Source organism: Harmonia axyridis, chromosome 4 (genome assembly GCF_914767665.1).
Source record: "Harmonia axyridis chromosome 4, icHarAxyr1.1, whole genome shotgun sequence".
Classification (NCBI taxonomy): domain Eukaryota; kingdom Metazoa; phylum Arthropoda; class Insecta; order Coleoptera; family Coccinellidae; genus Harmonia; species Harmonia axyridis.
Window position 1 is genome coordinate 32,112,510 of NC_059504.1, and position 20,232 is coordinate 32,132,741.

General features: G+C 34.5%; 1 protein-coding gene across 1 annotated transcript in view; it reads right to left on the reverse strand.

The window, feature by feature from the left end:
* Nucleotides 1-297: 297 nt before the first annotated feature.
* The window catches only part of LOC123678477, a 357,292-nt gene continuing 337,357 nt past the window's right edge, over nucleotides 298-20,232 (reverse strand). The window contains exons 10-11 of the mRNA XM_045615513.1: nucleotides 752-905; nucleotides 298-626 (exon numbers count right to left, since the gene is read on the reverse strand). Of these exons, the coding sequence (XP_045471469.1) occupies nucleotides 424-626; nucleotides 752-905 (357 nt within the window). The 3' untranslated portion in view covers nucleotides 298-423. The remainder of the gene's footprint in view (nucleotides 627-751; nucleotides 906-20,232) is intronic.

Genomic DNA, 20,232 nt, shown 5'->3' on the forward strand with positions numbered 1-20,232 from the left:
ATAGAATTTTTATAATGAATTGATTCTTTGTGGTTCCGAAAACGGAAAAAATCATAATGTTCACGTACAGGGTGATCCAATATTCACGAAAATAGGAAAAGTCTGAAATTTTCCTAGTCCGGATCTGATTTACTCGAATTCAGAAATATTGAAGGAAGGCGATAGGAAAGGGTGACAAAACTTCAAAATTTGAAATTATTCGGTCGATTAGTGAAAGAGTTATTGAACTGTGAAATTTCACTGATAAGATGAACATCACCCTGTATATCCCAAACGAAGGCACTCAGGCGATTGAAACATCTCCTTATGGGTCCTCCATGATGACTTTAATTCATGGTATTCGTTTGTCGCATTCTTTGCGGGACACCCTGTATTTATACCTCGGTTATGTATTTTATTAATTTAAGAATATTCGATATAACTTCAAGAAAGTGGAAGTAGATTGACTTCAAGCGTTTTCGGAAAGATTCGTTTTTTCTCATTAAATATTTCTGATTTACATTCGAACACTCTTGGAAATTCACTCGAATCAATTAGTATACTGAAAGTCCTGAGTGGTGGGGGTAAAACCTTATTTTGATAACTTTCCACTGTGATTTCCATAAAATCTCTCCTCTGGCAGAGTTCTGAAAAATAGAATTATCAATAAGTCACCTATTCATATACACAAGTTTGAAAAACTTTTATGTCAAATTCGTTGGTTCAGTATCAAAATATAAATCAAATTCTAAATAATATTTCAAGGAACTACCTTGCGTAAATCCTAGGAAGAATAATTTTTGTTGAGAAAACTGGGACACCCAAGGCAAAGAGTAATTTCTTATATTTTCCAACAGATCTGTAACCAGTCCTATTGCTGTATTTTCTGCAATTCTATCATCAATAAATGAATCGATTATTTGGACCTGAAAAAATTAATCGTGTTGAAAATCATACTATTTCATGAAAAATGTGTATTGAATAATCTCAACTGTTATTTTGAATGAATGAAAATTTGCTAGAATGTCTGTTATTCTCGAATATCGAGTAGAAATGATCTCAAACGATTGTAATTGAATCCTTTATGAAAAATCTGAGGTAAAACCGATTCTGTCTTTACATGCAATAACTTACAAAAAGAACAAGCTACAGTCTCGAAACTTTTTGAGTAACTTGATAATATGAAATCCTCGCGCTATTTCGACGATAAAGCCGTCTGAAGTTTTATTTCCTCAGTGATCAGAATGCAACCAATTCTATGAATTGAAATTTGGAAATCACTTGCACCACAATGAATCAATTAAATGGGCAGAATAAGTATGAATCAATCCGCTAGTGAATCAAGAATACTCATTAGATAAAAGTTGAAATATTAGAAAATATTTTTCAGATGTCCATGGAATTTTAGGTTTATACAGGGTGGCCATTTGAAAACGAAACAGACGAGATTACAGACGAAATAAAGTTTTTCGATAGAAATGCTCGGACAGGTCGATTTCTGTTTCGAGGGGGACAACTTAAGATGTAGGTAACGGACGCATAGCGCTTCAACCCTTGCTACTACAACACTCACCCCCAAATTTTGAATAGGGAAGATGGGGTGAGTGATACCTCATTTGAAAGGTAATTTTATACTGATTTCAGCACAGTAATTGTTTTTTCATTTTATGCATTAGTTCTCGAAATATTCTTAACTAAGTATTTGAAAATGAAGTGGTGTTTTCATGGCACTTGTAGTGTTTTGTGAAAAATCGACATTTTGAGCTTCAAAACAACCATGACTGTGGCTTCCTTCCTAACTAACTAACGCATTAATATTTCGAGAACTAACGCATAAAATGAAAAAACAATTACTGTGCTGAAATCAGTATAAAAATACCTTTAAATTGAGGTATCACTCACCCCATCTCCCCTATTCAAAAATTGGGGGGGGGGGGTTGTAGCAGCAAGGGTTGAAGCGCTATGCGTCCGTAACCTACATCTTAAGTTGTCCCCCTCGAAACAGAAATCGACCTATCCGAGCATTTCTATCGAAAAACTTTATTTCGTCTGTAATCTCGTCTGTTTCGTTTTCAAATGGCCACCCTGTATGTATTAGGGTGATAAGTCAGATGACTTGTCTCGAATTTCATTTCGGTAATCTTTATAGGACAAATCTAATCGATTGAACTCCGAATCAAATATAAATTTGTCTCTGTGAATAATAATAAAGTGAGAAAATATCGATATCTTACATCTTATCGCGTGAATATTATCGCAGACGGTTATCTTTGAATATCGCTCTGAATAATAGTTCGAGTTTATGTTGATTACTTGGAAATTCGGGATTGAAAATCGGTACTGAGTGAATTTAAGGACTTTTCTAATGTATGAGGAACGGAATTAGAAATATTAGAAATGAATCAATTATAATTCCGGGAAAATTTGACGGTGAATAGCGAGAATATCTCGGAACTGTTGAGTTTTTTTTGCCGTCATCCTTTGTTATCGCAAAGCAGATGATGCATAGACATTAATGGGTAAAGAGTTCCATATACTGACAAAGTTTTCATTCCGAACTTCTTCGGATGGTGGTTTAGGGAGATCTTGGAAATATATTTTCCTCAAACAGGCACATACTGGTAGAGTATGAAATACACCTATGAATGCTGTAAGAAAAAAGAGAACAGTCACACTGTATGTATGAGATGTTTTGGTTATTTTCATCTGAGCTGTCTGGAAAGAAAGAAATCAGCTAAAGTAGTGGATGGAGGAAGTTGCTTATGTTCTATAGAATGCCAGAGAAGTTATAAACGTGAGGAAGAAGAGAAAGTTTTACAAGTGATGAAACTGAAGGAGTATACCCAGAAAATTAAGAACTTAGAGGAGAACATTTTTCACATTGAAGAGGAGAACGAGATAAAGGTGAAAGAGTTGTCAGACCAAATAGATAAAATGAGTCAGTAGGGTATTGAACGGGAAAACCAAATAAGAACTCTTAGAAGGAATAGTGAAACTTTCGAAAAAAAAGTTTTTCTATCGGAGAGTGAATATGAGGCGAAGATAAAGGCATTAGAGAAGAGTGAGAAAGAACTGCACGAAAAATTGCAGGCTTCTGAGAATATGGTCGCTAGTATACTGGAGGATTTGAATGCCAGCAGGGAGATTGAAAAGGAACTAAGGGATGAGGTGAACAAATTGAAAGTTACAAATCAGACCCTTGTCAGTAAAATAAGGGATCTTGATGAAGAAAATCAAAGGAATAGAGAAGATGTACAGGCCAAATCAGAGGAGATTGAAAAACTAAATGAAGACTTGAAACAATTGATGAAAGGAGAACAAAATTTTGAGAAGGCTTCAACCCCCATAAAAAAGAAAGAGAAGAACAGGGACAATATATATGTGAAGCAGGAATTTCGGATGAGAATTTGCTGAAACTGGAAAGAAGATTATATCGGAGATTACTTTTACAGTTACGAGAGAATTTATTACCTGAAATAGAAGGTAAGAGGACAAAACCAAAGGATGGAGACGACTGCAAAAAGGCACACTCCAAAGATAAAGATGATGGTGAAAAAACACAACCCAAACAGAAAGATGAGAACAAAACAGCTCCAACTAAAAACTACGCTGATGCGATCAAAAAATCTGAGACTTCCAGGAATGTTAACAACAAACAGGGATATATAACACCACCAATAGTTATAAATGAAGAACAGACCGTTTTATCTGAAAAGGAAGATCACCTGAGGAAGAATAAGGTTAGAGAAGATGTTTGGACAACAGTGGGAAATCGAAGGAAGAGGTCACGAAATAGGAGTGCAATAGAGGGAAATAGGGACATTGTTAATCTGCCACCAGATGGAGTTTTCACCATTGCTGAAAAGGAAGCCTGGCTTTAGTGGGCAGAGTGAGCTTAAAGGCAACGGAAGATAACATCAAAAACTTCCTTGTCCAAAAATTTCCAAACAGGGAGTTCACAGTTAATATGTTGCCCAAAAGTGAGAATGCTGGCAGTACCGCTTTCATGGTTTCAACCGACATCTCGTTGATCAATGAATTACAGAAACCAGAAATATGGCTTCAGGGAGTTCTCGTCAGAAGATATCAGTTTTTTCGGCAGAGAATATCTAACTAGTATAGCTAGACAACCAGAGAAGAAAAGAGAAGAATACCCCGAAAATGAAATTACAGTAGTCCATCAGAAGTTACAATCGATAGGAAATTGTGTAGATGAATTGAACGAGTTCCTACAGGCCCAAAACAAGTGTACATTCCTATGCGTCACAGAACACTGGAAAACCGCAAGTCAACTTCCGATCTATAAAATTGAACACTACAACCTGGCTGCAAGTTTCTGCAGAACCTTAGAGAACAAACATTGGGGGAGTGCCATTGTTGTGTACTTGGTAATAAAAGGACGTAAATTTCCTTTTAGGTTTTATTACTAATACGATTATCTCGAATATACAATTATAATAATTGAACATATGCTTTCATTTGTAGTGGTAGCTTCATACTGAGTTTTCGTACTTCTTCGAGTCGGTCGGTCACCTGAATTTCCCTCTCTCCGTTATCGGCGCGTATATTCAAAATATGAACTTATAAAATAATATCTACATAACACCTTCCTCTCTTAGAAAAAAAAATTCTTCAATAAGTATAGTTAAAATGAAATAAAATATGAATTGTTAATATAAAAATATTACAATAAAAATAAACTTATTTATTTCTTCAAGTAATGTATGAACTTTAAATTTAATTGCTCAATTTTACTTTTCTGTTTGATCTTCTTGGAGCTGAACCCACAGTGTCTGGCTTCATTGTTGGTGTTTTACTTCTTTTCTTATAAGAAATTCCTCCTACAACCGGATCCTCCACAGCCGTTTCCACCTCCGAAGAAGATTCCATCAATTGACAAAATTTTTGGTCAATCAAAATACCTTTTTCAAACTTGTCTTTTTCAGTTTTATTGAAAATTTTAATTATTTGGTTAATATGACGTTTCCAAACAATTGTATCATCAATCTGTACCAAGTAATGAAGTTTGCCAATTTTTTTTATTATCTGACCCTTTTTCCATTTAGGTTTACCATAATAATTCCGACATTGTACCTGATCGCCAATATTCAATATTCTCACATTTATTTTATCGTCATTCCACGATTTTTTTTCTTTGGCTTCAATTGGAAAAATTAGATCCAACCGAGATCTTATTTGTCTTTGAAACATTAATTCGCTAGGTGATTTACCTGTGGTGCAATGCGGTGTGATTCGATAGTGTAATAATAATTTTTGTAATTCTAAATTAATAGTATCTTTTGATGCTTTCAAACCCATCAAATTCTTTTTTAATACCTGCACAAACCTCTCGGCTTGTCCATTTGTCGATGGATGGAATGGTGCCGTTGTTTTAAAACTTATACCGTTAAATTTTAAAAAATTTTGAAATAAATGTGATGTAAATTGGGTACCATTATCCGTCACTAAAAGTTCAGGTAATCCAAAAGTGGCAAAAATTTCGCGACATTCTTTTATTGTATTTTCAGACGTAATATTTTTAACAATTTTAACGAAAGGAAATTTTGAAAATGAATCGATTAAAATGAAGAAATAATGATTAAGAAAAGGTCCTGCAAAATCGGCATGAATTCTTTCAAATGGTCTCTGAGTGGGTTCCCAAATATGCGTTTCTGCTTTCGTTGGTGCATTTCTGACTATTTGACAAGTACTACAATTGTGAATTAGATTTTCAATGTCGCAGTCAATGTTCGGCCACCAATAACTACGCGCTAGAGCCTTGGTTTTCACAATGCCAAAATGTCCTGCGTGTAATTCTTCTAACATTTTCCCTCTAAGTGAACTTGGGATGACTACTCTATGTCCGCGAATTATAATGTTATTTTTTTGACTAAATTCTTTCTGATCTAAATTGAAACAATCACTATCAATAAGCTTTTCATTCGACTTTAATTTGGATAATAGTTTAGAAAGCTGCGTATCTTTACTCGTCTCCTCTGAAATAATTGTTGATGAGACAGGTAACGAATTAACTAAATCAACCTGAAAAAGATCCACAACATCCTCCTTAGTTAAATCATTTACATCCTCTACTGGTAAACGCGATAATCCGTCCACATTAGCATGTAATTTCGTATTCTTATACATTATTTTATAGTCATAACCTTGCAGAAATAAGGCGTAATGCTGCATTCTCATTGCACTAAATTGCGGTAGCCCTTTTGTAGGAGAAAATATTTGCGTTAAGGGTCTATGGTCTGTGTATAATTCGAATTTATGTCCATACAAGTATTGATGAAATTTTTTGATTGCGTAAATTATGCTATATGCCTCTTTATCTATCTGAGAATATTTTTTTTGTGTGTCACTCAATATCTTTGAAGCGTATTGAATAACTCGTTCCGAACCGTCCGGATATCGATGAGCCAATATTGCACCTACCCCGTAGGAACTTGCATCACTCGCTACAATAAGAGGTAAATGAGGATCGAAATGTACAAGAAAACTATCATCGATTAAAGCATTTTTGGCTTTCTTGAAAGAATTTTCACATTCTTGTGACCAAGTAAATTTTGTATCTTTGCGTAACAATTTATAAAGTGGAAATAATAATGAGCTTAGATTTGGAATGAATCTACCGTAATAATTAATCATTCCTATGAATGATCGGAGTTCGGTTGTAGTTTTAGGGTGTGGCATATTTGTAATTGCTTCGATTTTCTTGGGTTCCTTGTGCTTACCGTTCGCATCTAATATATATCCGCAATAATTTATTTGTTTTTGAAAAAACTCACACTTTTCCTTATTAATTTTAATATTCAAGTCATGTAATCGTTTTAAAACTTCTTCTAGTCTTTCCAAATGTTCCTTATCGTTTCTACCCGTAATTTTGATATCATCTAAGAATACCGTAACACCAGGAATTCCCTTCAAAATGTTTTCAATTTCTCTCTGGAAAATAGCTGGTGCTGATGCAATACCATACATTAACCGTTTACATCTATAGAGACCTTTATGAGTATTAAGTGTTAGTAAATCTCTATGTTCTGGTACTACTTCTAACTGTAGATATGCTGAACGTAGATCAATTTTAGAAAAGGATGTGCCACCTGCCATTGACGCAAATAATTCATCGATAGTTGGCAGAGGATGATCATCAATAATTAAATTCGGGTTTAATGTAGTTTTGTAATCGCCACAAATTCTAACTGTATTATTTTTTTTTATTACTGGTACTATGGGTGAAGCCCATTCTGATGAATTAGTTTTTTCTATTATACCATTTCTTTCAAGGTTATCTAACTCAATTTCTTTTAAATTTAAAAGTTTGAATGGTACTGGTCGTGATTTATAGAATACTGGCTTGGCATTAGGTTTTAAAGATAATTTTGCTTGTATTCCTTCAATTTTGCCAAACCCCGGAGTTGTTATATTCGCGTATTTTTGTAAGAGACTCTTAATTGCTAAATCACGTGCATTTTCTTCCGTAACTTTATTGATAAAATTAAAATTGAACTTGATTTCACGTATCCATTCCCTACCAAGTAGTGGAATACTATTAATATCTGTCAAGTAAATGTCTAAGTTATATTGGACATTGTTGTAAGTAATATTTACTTTACTAGAACCGATTACTGAAAGTGAATTTTTGCAATAAGTAATTAACTGTAAATTAGATTTGATGACACGATTGTAAGGAAACAGATTTTTAAATTCTTTATACCCCATTAGAGTCACAGCAGCACCGCTGTCAATTTCAAAAAGTATTGGTTTACCTTCTAGTATCAATGTAGTAGTGAATTTTTTTCGTAAATCTTCACCTTTGTTTGTGATGGTTAAGATTTCGGCAACCTGTTCGGAAGAAACGGCTGTGTAATTCACCGATTGAGACCTGAAACAAACTTTTTTGAGATGCCCTTTTCCTCCACAACCAGAACACTGTGTGTTCCTATCCAAGGTACATTTATTAGCAAAGTGATTTCCACCACACCTAAAACATTTAATATTATTATTATTGATGAATCTACTAGAATTGAATTTATTATTTTTGCTCATATTATCTTTAATGAAATTATTTGTATTGAAATTATTTTTAGAAAAAGACTTCCTTTTATCTTGTTGGTTTTTATTGAATTTTTTTCCGTTCATCTGCTGCACTTGGTTCACTCCTGAGTAGCTGGCCTCGTTCAGTTGGTTGACATCTTTTTCCGTCAATTCTATACCAATCGCCATCTTGACTGCTTCTTCGAATTTTAGGTTGTCTTGCTCCAATAGTCTTGATTGAATTCGTTTACTTCTCAATCCAAAAACGAATTGATTCCGCAGTGCTGTATTCAAATATCCACCAAAATTGCAAGTTACTGCCAGTTTTTGTAAATCTGCTACAAATTCTTGAATTTTCTCTCCATCTTGCTGTTTTCTTTGATGGAATCTGTAGTTCTCTGCTATTTCATGTGCTGCAGGAGCGTAGTATGTTTGTAAAATGTTTTTCAGCTCATCGTATGATTTCACATATGGGTCGTAAGGTGATATTTTGTTGCAAAGAATATCGAATGCTCTTGCACCAATATAATGTAAGAAATATATGGCGTATTGTTCTTTCTTTATATTAAATAATTTGAACGAACCTTCTAATCGTTGTACCCATCTAGTCCAGTTCAAAGTAGTATCATAGGGCTCAATATTGAACGTAGTTTGAAAAACTACATCTGGTGCACTCATACTTCGAGTTTCAACCATAGCTTCCTGCGTAGATTCGTTTATCAGAAAATATAAAATATCTTCTGCTCTTCTTTAAATCCTCGTCGCCAGTTGTTGTGTACTTGGTAATAAAAGGACGTAAATTTCCTTTTAGGTTTTATTACTAATACGATTATCTCGAATATACAATTATAATAATTGAACATATGCTTTCATTTGTAGTGGTAGCTTCATACTGAGTTTTCGTACTTCTTCGAGTCGGTCCGTCACCTGAATTTCCCTCTCTCCGTTATCGGCGCGTATATTCAAAATATGAACTTATAAAATAATATCTACATAACACCAGAGATGGTTTATTAGGGAAAGTGAGGAAAGAAACAACGGAGAACTCAGTAGAAAACCACATTGAGATTTCAGCTTGCGAATTTGAGATCAACAAGACAAAGATCATTGTATCAGCAGTATACAGACCCCCAAATGGAGATTTCGGAAATTTCTACGAAGACTAGAAAAACTGGTAGCACTCTTCAAAAATGAGGCTAATACAACGGTGATAATAGCGGGTGACTTCAACATAAACTTTGTCAGCAAGGATAGCATTGAAAGATTACAAATGTGCTCAATGCTCAATTCCTATAGTGTCTACCATACAATTAGCGAAAACACTCGCATAACTGAAACAGCAGCATCTTGTGTGGACAATGTTCTAGTTAACAGGTGTGGTATTTCTGGGGAAATCCTTCATTCACTGATTTCTGACCATACCGCACAAAAACTTACAGTTACTATTGGCAAGACAGAGACCAAAAAGTAATGAGGAGAATTTTCAATCAAGAAAACATCGATACTTTTCTAAACGCCTTAGGAAGTTTAGAATGGATGGAAATTCGCGAAATAGATGAAAGAGACGTTAATGGACAATGGGAATGGTTTATGAAGTTGTATCTGGCATGTTTCAATGGATGTTTCCCACTCAAGAAGATCACACTAGGAAGTAGGCAAAGGAGAAGAATAGATCCAGAGTTGGCAGAGTGCAAAAACAGACTGGATATTCTCTAGACAGTAAGTAGTGTTAATGGAATGTAAAGGAATACTTATCGAGAGACCAAGAGGGAGTACAAGAGGAAGCTGAAAGAAAGCAGGTCCAAACGATACCAAAAAAGATAAGTCGAATCAGATAACAAACAGAGAATCACATGGAATATAGTAAAGGATATCAGAGGGACAGTAAACACGAGAGATAAACAAGTTGATGGAGATCCCAAGATTGTGGCTGGCCTTTTTAATGATTTTTTAATAACTTCAATCAGAGACCTGGTATCAACAATGAAGCCACAACTCTATACAAGTTAAATCAAGAGGAACAGTATATCCATATTCCTACACCCTGCAACTGCGGAGGAGGTGATGAAGGTCGTTAAGAACCTAAAAAACAAGATGAGTGCAAGTAGTAATGAGGTCCCAACAAGGATAATGAAATTGAGTATAGCAAGAATAGTGGACATTGTAACATATATTCTGAATAATTCCTTGAAATGTGGACTTTTCCCGGATGGTTTGAAGTTGGCCAAAATAAGACCAGTTTATAAAAAGGGTGATCAAGAAAAACTGGAAAACTATAGACCGATCAGTATGTTGTCTTGCTTCTCAAAGATCTTTGAATCTGTTATGTGTAACCGCAAAATAGATTTTTTTTACTACATCCAACCTATTGAGTAAAACACAGCATGGCTACCAGAAAGGAAAATCGTGCCAGACTGCAATATTCCAATTCACACAGAACATCACTGAGGCACTGGAAAGAAGTGAAGTTGCTATGGCTCTGTTTTTTGACTTGACAAAAGCGTTTGACTGCTTGAATCATTTCATATTATTCGATAAACTTGAGAGATACGGCATTAGAGGTCCTGCTCTAGCATGGTTTGAATCATATCTGTCGGATAGGATACAATTTGTACAGGTGGATAATGAAGGTGAGACAGGTTTATCAGAAATCAGGACTATTTATAATGGCGTAGGACAAGGTGGAGTGGCTGGACCCTTGCTACTCATTGATTATCTGAACGACAATGCTGAAATTTCGGAGGAAAATGATTGTTTTAGTCTTACTAACTACTCAGATGATACGAATATCCTTATCAGACAAAAACTCTTTCCAGACCTACTAAATTCAGCTGGCAACATACTGAAACAAATGAAAGAATGGTTTAGTTCAAACAAACTATTCCTCAATGACGAGAAGACAAATGCGATGACAATAAGAACAAATCGCCCTGGTTATGCGCTACCTACGGAAATCGTAGTGAACAAGGAGAAAATGAAGTTAACAAACAGCACTAAATTCTTGGGTATGACTCTTGATTGCTGTCTGAGCTGGAACTGCCACGTCGAGGGGACTATTGATAAATTGAATAGGGTAAGCTACTGCATACGTATCCCGAGGAGATATGTAGATGACACAACGATTAAAATGATATACCATGCGAACTTCGAGTCAGTTTTCCGCTATGGGATAGTTTTTTATGGAAATAGCAGATACATCAAACAAATCCTTGTCGTGCAAAAACGGGTCATTAGAATCATGGCAGGAATAGGATACAGAGAGTCATGCAGAGGGCATTTTAGAAGAGCAAAAATCCTGACCCTGAGTGAAGTGTACATCCAGGAATGCCTACTGTTCTTCTATAAAAATAGGGAACTGTTTACGGAGTATGAACCCCAAAATGTTTATGGAACTAGAGCAAACAACTATTCATATCCAATCCATCACCTAAAGATAACGAAAAAGACTGCCCTGTATAGCTGTTTGAAGTTGTTCAACAGATTGCCTGATAGAACAAAAATAGCTGGTCCTATTAAAAGGTTTAAAAGAGAAGTCCATAAGTTGCTGATGGACCTAGAACCATATTCAGTGGAAGAGTATTTGTTGGTGGGACTGGCAAAGCACTCACCGATTCTTGATTTCTGACATCAATTTTGTTTAATAATTTGCTTATTTATGTACTCAGGTTATTCTTCAAAATAAAGATTATTTTTATTATATCCGCCACATCACGATTATATTATGTCTGAATCTTGAGGTAGTTGATGAAATAAGTTATCTGAAATTTTGGTTATGAGTTCTTGTGTTTGATGAGACCACAGCGAAACTTTTGTGAGATGTTGTATTTGATCGACCCTTTTTTGACTGAGTACATAAAAAGCAGGACGAACAATCAAATGGTGTGGAATTTATAGCATGAAAACATCGAGGAAAAATAGATGGCAAAATAGATATTATGATTTTTGTCAATTTCTTAATACGTTTAATACTAATAATTCTTAGTTACAACTGAATTGAATAAGATAAACATTCTTAGAATTTGTCTCAGAACTGAAATCATCTGAAAAAATTAGAATGTGTGAGTGAAATAGATATTGTGATCGGGTACTCGATTAAAAAACTCATTGAAAATATAATTATATAAAAACTCAAAATATCACATAACTGCAAGTCTACAAACAAGGTTTGAAATATTAGTTATAAATTCTTCCATACTATGTTCTTGTTTGAAAGGAATCAATCATAGGGAAAATAATATATTATTATTTATTAATCTTAGGCTATCGATTTCGGAACATTCCTATTCCATCTTCAGGCCAGCTGAAAGTACACAATTTTATATTTTAACCTGCTATGATTTACTTATGTATTCGAAATGGAATATTTAGGGTTAGGTTAAGAGTATGCAACTTACTTTCGTATAGAAGTCAAAATGGATGAAAAAATGCTTCATTAAATATTATTACTCTAGTTTCATCAACAGAATTGTATTATTTTATTTCATTTTTTTTATTTCTTTTAGCAACGTGGTGTCAGTTTGGAATATACAGTGATCATAGAAATAACGTTGACGTAATATGTTCTGTTCCCGATGTCAATTTCGTTTTGTCATTTTATTGGTGGGAAATTAAAATTTGAATTTTCTGTTATTATTATCTATCTATAAGCTTAATAAGGTTTCTTCCGTTAAAGTCGATGTTATCATTTAATATCAATGGGTTATCTTTATTTTTCAGGATTTCGATTTGTTCAAGTATAGTTAGTTTAAAATAATTATTCTCTCTGTGTAGTATTCTCAGATTATCGTATTTGATTTCGTATTTGGAATTTTCTAGATGTAAACCTAAGGCCTATATACCTATATAAAATGATGGACAATTTGTGCATGTTATCTCGTATAATCCACTTTGTTGTTCTAGTTTTAATCTTGTTCTGTTGTTAACTAATATATTTTCTAATGTTCTGTGTCTTCTATTAGTAAGTATATAATTATATTTTTTTAACGTTGTGTCTATTCTTTCGTGAAAGTCCTTATAATAAGGTATGGATATGAAAAATTTTCTTGTATTTATGTGAGGATATATTCTATTGATAATCTTTTTTCTCTTTATTGAGGTTAGAATTTCGTTCATGAACTGTATTGTGTATTGGTTATTTATTCCTATTTGATATATAATGTTGATTTCTTTTTTGTAGTTTTCTTATGTCAGTGGTATATTTAACAATCTGTGAAATAGAAATCTGAAAGCTGCCCTCTTCATTTGGGGTGCATGGTATGAGCCATTAGGAATTATTGAATCTGTTTGTGTTGGTTTTCTGTATATATCAAAAGAGAAAATATTATTATCATACAGTGTAATTTTTGAGTCAACGAAATTTATAGAATTAGATATGGATTTCTCTAAGGTGAAATTTATTTTGAATTTAGAGTTAATTTGTTGGAAAAATGTTTCAAGTTCTATGTCGGTTCCTGACCATATACAAAAAATGTCGTCAACATATCTTTTCCAGATGACGATGTGTTCACTGAGTGGTATGAGCATTATTTGTTTCTCTATGTGGTCTACATATATGTTCGCTTTTAATCCGCTTAATGGCGAACCCATTGGTAATCCGTCTTCCATGTAATAAATATCTCCGTCAAATGTGAAAAAGTTTTGTTCGGATATTATACGGCAAAGTTTCATTATATTCTCCATATCCGTGTCATCTAAATTTAAATTATTTTCTGTGTTATAATGTTCTAATTGTTCTTTAAGCAAAGTGAGAGTTTCTTCAATGGGAACATTAGTATAAAGGTTGACTATGTCGAATGATAAAATCTTATATGTCTTATCAGGTTCTAGACTAAGCGATTGTAAGTTTCTTACTAGTTCTATCGAATTTTGAACAGTGAAATCTGATTTATATTTAAGTTTTTTGTTGAAAAAGTTGTTAATGAATCTTGAGATCTTGTGGTTTGGGGATGATATTGCCGATGTTATTGGTCTAATGCTTTTATCTGGCTTATGAATTTTGATCGTACTATACATTTTTGGGATTTGTGGGTTTTTTTCTTTCAAGGTGTTAATTGTTTCATTGAATTTCTGTAATGTTGGAAGAGTTGTCTTTAGTGTATTGTTAACTTTATTTGTATATTTTTATGAAGTATTATTTTTACACTTTTTTATATTATTATTTCTGAAGGATTTCAATGATTTTTTGACATATGCTGTCTTTTCTAACATTACAAGTCCCGCATTTTTGTCTGCTTTCGTTAATATAAGGTTGTTATCAGTCAAACTTTTTTGTATTGATTTTATAGTTTTTTGAATATGTTCATTATTTTTAATTTGTGTTTGGTTGCATATTCTTACCTTTGTGTTTTTATAGATTTTCAAATGATCTGCTATATCTTCTGCAATTCTAAGATATTCCGGGTTGTTTTTTACTATTTATTCTAACTACGAATCAGACAGAAAAAGGAGAGCAAAACTCTGGAAACTGATAGCAGACAAGAACATACATTCAAGGTCAAGATTCTAGGACGTAACAAGAACGCCAACACCGAACAACCACAAATTTCATACAAGGTTTACTAATATGTCAGAGGTTGATTTTAATGACGATTTTAAGACGAGTTGGGAATTTTAAACCTAGGACACAAATTCGCACCAATCCCTAAAACTATGGATGTTTATAGGACGTCGGTTGATATAGAGATACAAGTAAAAAAAAAACCGGAATACATTAGAATTGCAGAAGATATAGCAGATGATTTGAAAATCTATAAGAACACAAAGGTAAGAATAAACAACTAAACTTAAGATTCCAAGATTGTGCAGTTGAGTCAGTTGAAAACCTGTAATTTTTAGGAGTGAATATAGATCGTAACCTCAACTGGAGTAGTCACGTTGAGAAGATTTCACCAATGATTGCAAGCTACGGCTATGCATTGCGGACTATACGGATGATAGGGCTGGATGCTGCTCTGACTGCCTATCATGCCTACGTTCATTCTAGTTCAAGATATGGAATCATCTTCTGGGGAAGATCTACACAAGCGGAGCGAGTTTTTCTTTTACAAAAAAGATGCCTAAGAATCATCTTTGGCATGAATCAATATGAAACCTGCAGGAACATATTCAAGAATTTCAACATCTTAACACTGTACGGTCTATATATATATATATGAGTCAGTGATGTTAATAGTAAATAACTATAATGATTTTAAAGATCTTCATTTCCAACATTCCTATAATACAAGAGGAAAAAATATTCTTCAAGAGGATAAGCCCAATTATTCATATTTACAGAAAAATGTAACTTAAAGCTTGATGACATTGTGGAATAAGTTGCCAGAAAAATTTGAGTCATTACCGAATAAGGTGCAAAAACAAAAACTTAAATCTTTCCCTATTGATAAAAGTTATTATAATATAGGTAAGTTCTTACAGGAGGGTGCTTTTGAGAAAATGTAGTTCAAATTTTATAGTTCTTTCTTTATGTTTGTATGTATTTTGATTGAATCTACACCTGTATGGTATTTTGATTTAATGAATCCGACTTTGGCCTATACGCGTAGGATTTCTCCTCGCCGTCGGCTTCTCACTCCTCGGGCAGAGCTCGGTCGTTTCCGGTCCTTGTAGTCCCCCTGGTCCTCTTACACGCGATCCTTGGACCTGTCCTTCGCTTCCTAGGAATTTTCTCACCGTCCTTGCAGTACCTAAAAGAACAGCTTTTTGCACTATATTACATATATACTCACTAAGTCCTAGTTGCTTGATATTTCTCTTGAGATTTTTGGGTACTATTCCTGTTTTTGAGATTATAATTGGAATAGTTCTCGTTGATATCATTCCCCACTGGCGCTTTATCTGAAATTCGAGGTCCCTATATTTTGAATTTTTTCGACCTCTTTTTGACGCATGTTGTTGGTATTGGGTATTGCTACGTCGATGAGTATTGCTTCCTTTTGATGTTTATCAACTAGCAATATATCTGGTCTGTTGTGAGGGACTGTTTTATCAGTCAAAACTGCGCGATCCCAGTACAGTTTATAGCGTTCGTTTTCCAGGATGGTTTCCGGTCGGTATTTGTAGAATGGCACTTTTTCAGAATGAACTAGTGTTGATTTAGTTGCCATTTCTTGGTGTAGTATATTTCCTACTGCATCGTGTCTCTCTTTATATTCCTTTCCTGCAAACATTTGACATCCTCCCGTTGGATTGTCTCATTCGTTGGTCACCCATAACGGCATCGATCGTCAGTAATAGTTCGATCCTTTATGATATGCTTGCGGTTATTTCTTGTTGAGATCACTTGATCTTGGATGGCTAAAAGAAATCCTTCCGTTTCTGAATACATCGCACCTGATGTGAGCCAATAGTTCGACGCTTCAATGTCGACATGATCCTGGTTCACCCCGTTGAAATGTCGTCCATGTAGGGGCTTTTCTCTCCATCTTTGCAGTTTTTCTTGGATTGTCTGGTGGTTGTATGACAATTGCTCCTTGTGCAGTTGTAAAGGTAATGATTCGTCTGCTTCACACAGTACTTTGTAGATCTTTGACGTGCCTGATTTGTCTTTGATGTATGTTCGTAGGCATTCAATTTGACCATGGGCAAGTTCCATGATGTCTAGCAGACCTCTGCCTCCTTTATTCCTCGGCAGTGTCGTCCTCTCAATGCTACTTTTCGGATGGTGCTTTTCGTTTCGTTGTTAGTGAGGTCTCTATTCTGTAGCCTCAGTTGGACTTCATTTTTTATGGTGTCTCTCATCGGGTACAAGTTTATTTCTCAATATGACCCGGTATTGGTCGGCTACTCTTTGCTCAGAAACTTGGAGTTCGGGATAGTTTCTGTGGAATTCTGGAAATAATTTTTGCCGATAGCCTATTTTATCTGCTTCCATATTAGTCACTTCATAATATATGCGCATGATCGTTTCATTTATCGAACTTGTCCATTTCATGCGTCTTCTTGGTAGACCTGCTTGGGCGAGTGCTGGTTGGGGATCCTGCGCAGCATCTTCAGCGGTCGGAGAAACTTGTGTTATTCTTCTCCTAGAATGTTGAGATTGTGGAGGCGTAGCATTTTGTACGACAGACGCCCGTCTCCTTAGCACTCTGTCACCGACGTCCCGCACGAACCTCAGCAGCGGCTCTATATTCCTATTCCTCAAATTCACCATCATTCATGGGTTCCCCCGTGTCGTGGGGAAGACGGCCTTTGATCGCTTTTTACGATTCGCAGAGCTACGGTGGGAGAATTCTTGAGCTGCTTTCCACACGGCTTCGTCCGTTACCCTGGACAGGGACCCTTCGACAGGTTTCAGCTTCCCGGGTCAGGGAGCTCCTGGAATCTGAGGTGGGCAGGAGTCGATTCAACTCTCCTGGTAGGTGAATCGCTAGGGATTTACCTACCGCTACCCGCTTCTTCAGAAATAATAATATAAAAAATTGTAAAAATAATCCTTTAAAAAATATACAAATAAAGTTAACAATACACTGAAGACAACTCTTTTAACATTACAGAAATTCAATGAAAAATTAACAACTTGAAAAAAAAAACCCACAAATCCCAAAAATGTATAGTACGTTCAAACTTCATAAGCCAGATAAAAGCATTAGACCAATAACGTCGGCAATATCATCCCCAAACCACAAGATCTCAAGATTCATTAACAACTTTTTCAACAAAAAATTTAAATATAAATCAGATTTTACTGTTAAAAATTTTATAGAACTAGTAAGAAATTTACAATCGCTTAGTCTAGAACCTGATAAGACATATAAGATTTTATCATAAATGGAATTAATACCATTACAATCTGAGTAGATATTTAAATTTGTTTCATTTGTTTAAATATCTACTCAGATTTTAATGGTATTAATTTCATTTATTGCAACATCATTTAATTGATTAATATGAGTCAAATTAAATGTTTATGCATTACAGATGATTCCCCCACTATAAAACGCCTTATCATTCCTCATTGTGTGACGTCACTCGTCCTCTGTTGTCGTTCCTCTCTGTGGCTCTTGTCTTTGTGTTTTTCTATGTTTTTAACCTTTGAAATTATTCGTTCATATGTCTTTCAAGATTTGACTAGTTTGATTCTGTTGTTAAGATTAAGTAAAATATAGTTATTCCTGCCAAATTACATATTACATATTATGAACATTGTGATAATTTTAACTTTTAAGACTCACATTGATGTAAGTTATGCTGTGTTAATTTCTGTGTGTTTTTTACAACTTTATGTAATTTTCAGTAGCCCTGAAGAAGGATAAGTTATTGTCCGAAAGCTTGGCTGAAGCAATAAAGCGATAAAATTGTTCAAGTTTATACTAATGTTCCCATTGAAGAAACTCTCACTTTGCTTAAAGAACAATTAGAACATAATAATACAGAAAATAATTTGAATTCAGATGACACGGATATGAAGAATATAATGAAACTTTGCCGTATAATATCCGAACAAAACTTTTTCACATTTGACGGAGATATTTATTACATGGAAGACGGATTACCAATGGGTTCGCCATCTAGCGGATTAAAAGCGAACATATATGTAGACCACATAGAGAAATAAATAATGCTCCTACCACTCAGTGAGCACATAGTCATCTGGAAAAGATATGTTGACGACATTTTTTGTATATGGTCAGGAACAGACATAGAACTTGAAACATTTTTCCAACAAATTAACTCTAAATTCAAAATAAATTTCACCTTAGAGAATTCCATATCTAATTCAATAAATTTCCTTGACTTAAAAATTACATTGGATGATAATAATATTTTCTCTTTTGATATATACAGAAAACGAACACAAACAGATTCAATAATTGCTAATGGTTCATACCATGCACCCCAAATGAACAGGGCAGCTTTCAGATTTCTATTTCACAGATTGTTAAATATACCACTGACACAAGAAAACTACAAAAAAGAATTCAACATTATACAGGGTCTTTCACGAGGAACCTCACCCATATTAATACCGGAAACTACTGAACGTATTTTCATGAAATTCAGCACTTATAAGTATTACACGATGCTGATGAAATCTAAAATATTTTCAAGGCATGAGCACCTCCGGTTTTTCTGGAAATTACGTCAACTTCCGTTTTTTGAATTAGAACACCATTTTTTTATTGCAAAAATAGATTCCTTAGAAAATTTCAAGTTATTTTGATGTAACATTTTTCAGTTTTGGTTGGAAAATTCTCTCTGAGCGGGAAAATTCGGAAAAAAAATCGAAAATAGAGCTCCGCTGAAACAAGAATAACTTCGAGGTTTTTGGATGGAAAATTTTCATTTTTGGGATTTTTCAAGATGTAAGATTGATGTATCCTCTTTAAGAATCGAAATCGCGATTCATGATACAGGAGGTGAAAAAATCGCTTTCAAAGTTAGGGATGAGAAAATCGTGAAAAATCAATTTTTTCGGGGACCGTCTGGGAAGTGCTCACTTCCCGGACGCTTCTTCTCTGAGAAAGTAGCATTTCCCCGCCTAGTCCGGAAAGTACGTACTTCCCGGACTAGGCCGGAAAAGAATCATAGAATCCATAGCAACCGAGATAACGGCTGACAGTTCATATGAAATTAGTTGTCAAAAATTTGCATGTTTTTTGATCGCAATCGTAATAAAATATGAAAAGCAGCAGCGATAGTGTTATTTTACATGGTTGCCGAAAAAATATTGTACGCAACACGCCCGAAAATGGTTTTTTTGGACTCACAGACTTCTAGGTCTCGCTTACGCTTGTCCTGGAATTTTGTCTATTCGTTTAAAAAACCCTATTTTCCGGACTTGTTACGTAAATTACTATCTTCAAATTAAAACCCCATTTTTTTTATGGCAGATATTGAATCTACGTTAAAAAATAATGTGAGTGTATGCATCACACCCTTGCCCTAAAGTGGATATTTTCTGAGTTATTCACAAAAAACTGTTTTTCGTCTTGAATTTTCAGCTATTTCTTTTCCCTTCACGCCAAAAAGATGAAATTTTCAGGAACTGTTACTTAAACCATGTTTTAGATTTTACTACCCTAATATGCAAGAGAAAAAGTTACAGGTTGTTCCTAAATAGATGGCGAATTTTGATTCGAATTTGTATGGGAAACCTCTTTATTTCAACTAATCGGCCATCGGTTTTCTCTCCAGTGATGAATAAATAATTCCTTATGAACCATATGCAAAAACTTATCATGTTTTACATTCTTTTTTTTAATGATAGAT